This window comes from Antrostomus carolinensis, unplaced genomic scaffold (assembly GCF_000700745.2).
Source record: "Antrostomus carolinensis isolate BGI_N321 unplaced genomic scaffold, ASM70074v2 scaffold3636, whole genome shotgun sequence".
In the NCBI taxonomy this organism is placed as follows: Eukaryota; Metazoa; Chordata; class Aves; order Caprimulgiformes; family Caprimulgidae; genus Antrostomus; species Antrostomus carolinensis.
This window is the reverse complement of record NW_010322323.1, coordinates 803-1,622: the sequence shown is the minus strand read 5'-3', so window position 1 is coordinate 1,622 and position 820 is coordinate 803. Positions and strand designations below refer to the sequence as shown.

The 820-nt window shown below is 40.4% G+C and overlaps 1 protein-coding gene across 1 annotated transcript in view; it reads right to left on the bottom strand.

Annotated features, from left to right (window-relative positions):
• The window catches only part of LOC104526652 (tripartite motif-containing protein 67), a gene marked incomplete at its 5' end in the record, with an annotated part of 19,129 nt that extends 18,540 nt beyond the window's left edge, over window positions 1–589 (bottom strand). The window contains one exon of the mRNA XM_010170182.1: window positions 436–589. Within this exon, the coding sequence (XP_010168484.1) occupies window positions 436–589 (154 nt within the window). The remainder of the gene's footprint in view (window positions 1–435) is intronic.
• Between the last annotated feature and the right edge of the window lie 231 nt (window positions 590–820).

The window sequence follows — 820 nt, the reverse complement described above, 5'->3', positions numbered from 1 at the left end:
TATTCAAACATATGTGTGCAAGGAGGGGAATACTTATTTACTACTTCAGTTGTTCCTGAAAAGATAGGGGTGACTGGTATTTTGAATTAACTGTGTTAAATCTAGAAGTGCTGTAAAATGGCATAAAATTTCATTAAGCTAATGGGTTTTTTTAGCTCCAAAGCTGAGAGATAGCTCTACTTTGAAGAATTTATCCTTTCAAATCTTCAACTGCACCTAGTGTCTCTGTCTGAGCTTGTTCAGGTCACTGCATCTGAGGTGAGCACAGCCTTCTAGGAAACACCCAGTAACCTGAATTGTTTGAAAACTTTTTAAAACCACTCAGCAATTTCAAGCCATTCCTCTTTCCTCCCTCTGTGCCTGTCGTCTTCCCAGCACTGTTTCAACACATGCACAAAAACCAGAAAAAAGAAAATCACAAAAGCTCACCCCTACATTTCATCTGAATAAAATCCAGCTGGTGGATCGACTGCAGTAAAGGTTCGCTATCCAGAGTCAAGTCAAACTCAGCAGACACTTTTGGCTCCAAGGCTCCTTTGACCCACTGTTCCTGAGATACCTGAACACGCTTGATTAAAGCATCCGAAATCTGAAAGAGAGTATTAGGGCTTATAATGAAAGGGCTGATACACACATTAGAAGTGAGAGAAAGCCTGTGAGATACAACACAATGAAAGCAGGAATATGACAGCACGACACCTGAGACGGGATCTGGTTGTTTCGGGGTGAGTGCCATTTATGTTGCAACCTTTCATCTTGTCTTTTCAAAATCAATCTCATCTTAGGGTACAAAAGTAAAAATTGCCTTTATAAAGCCTGT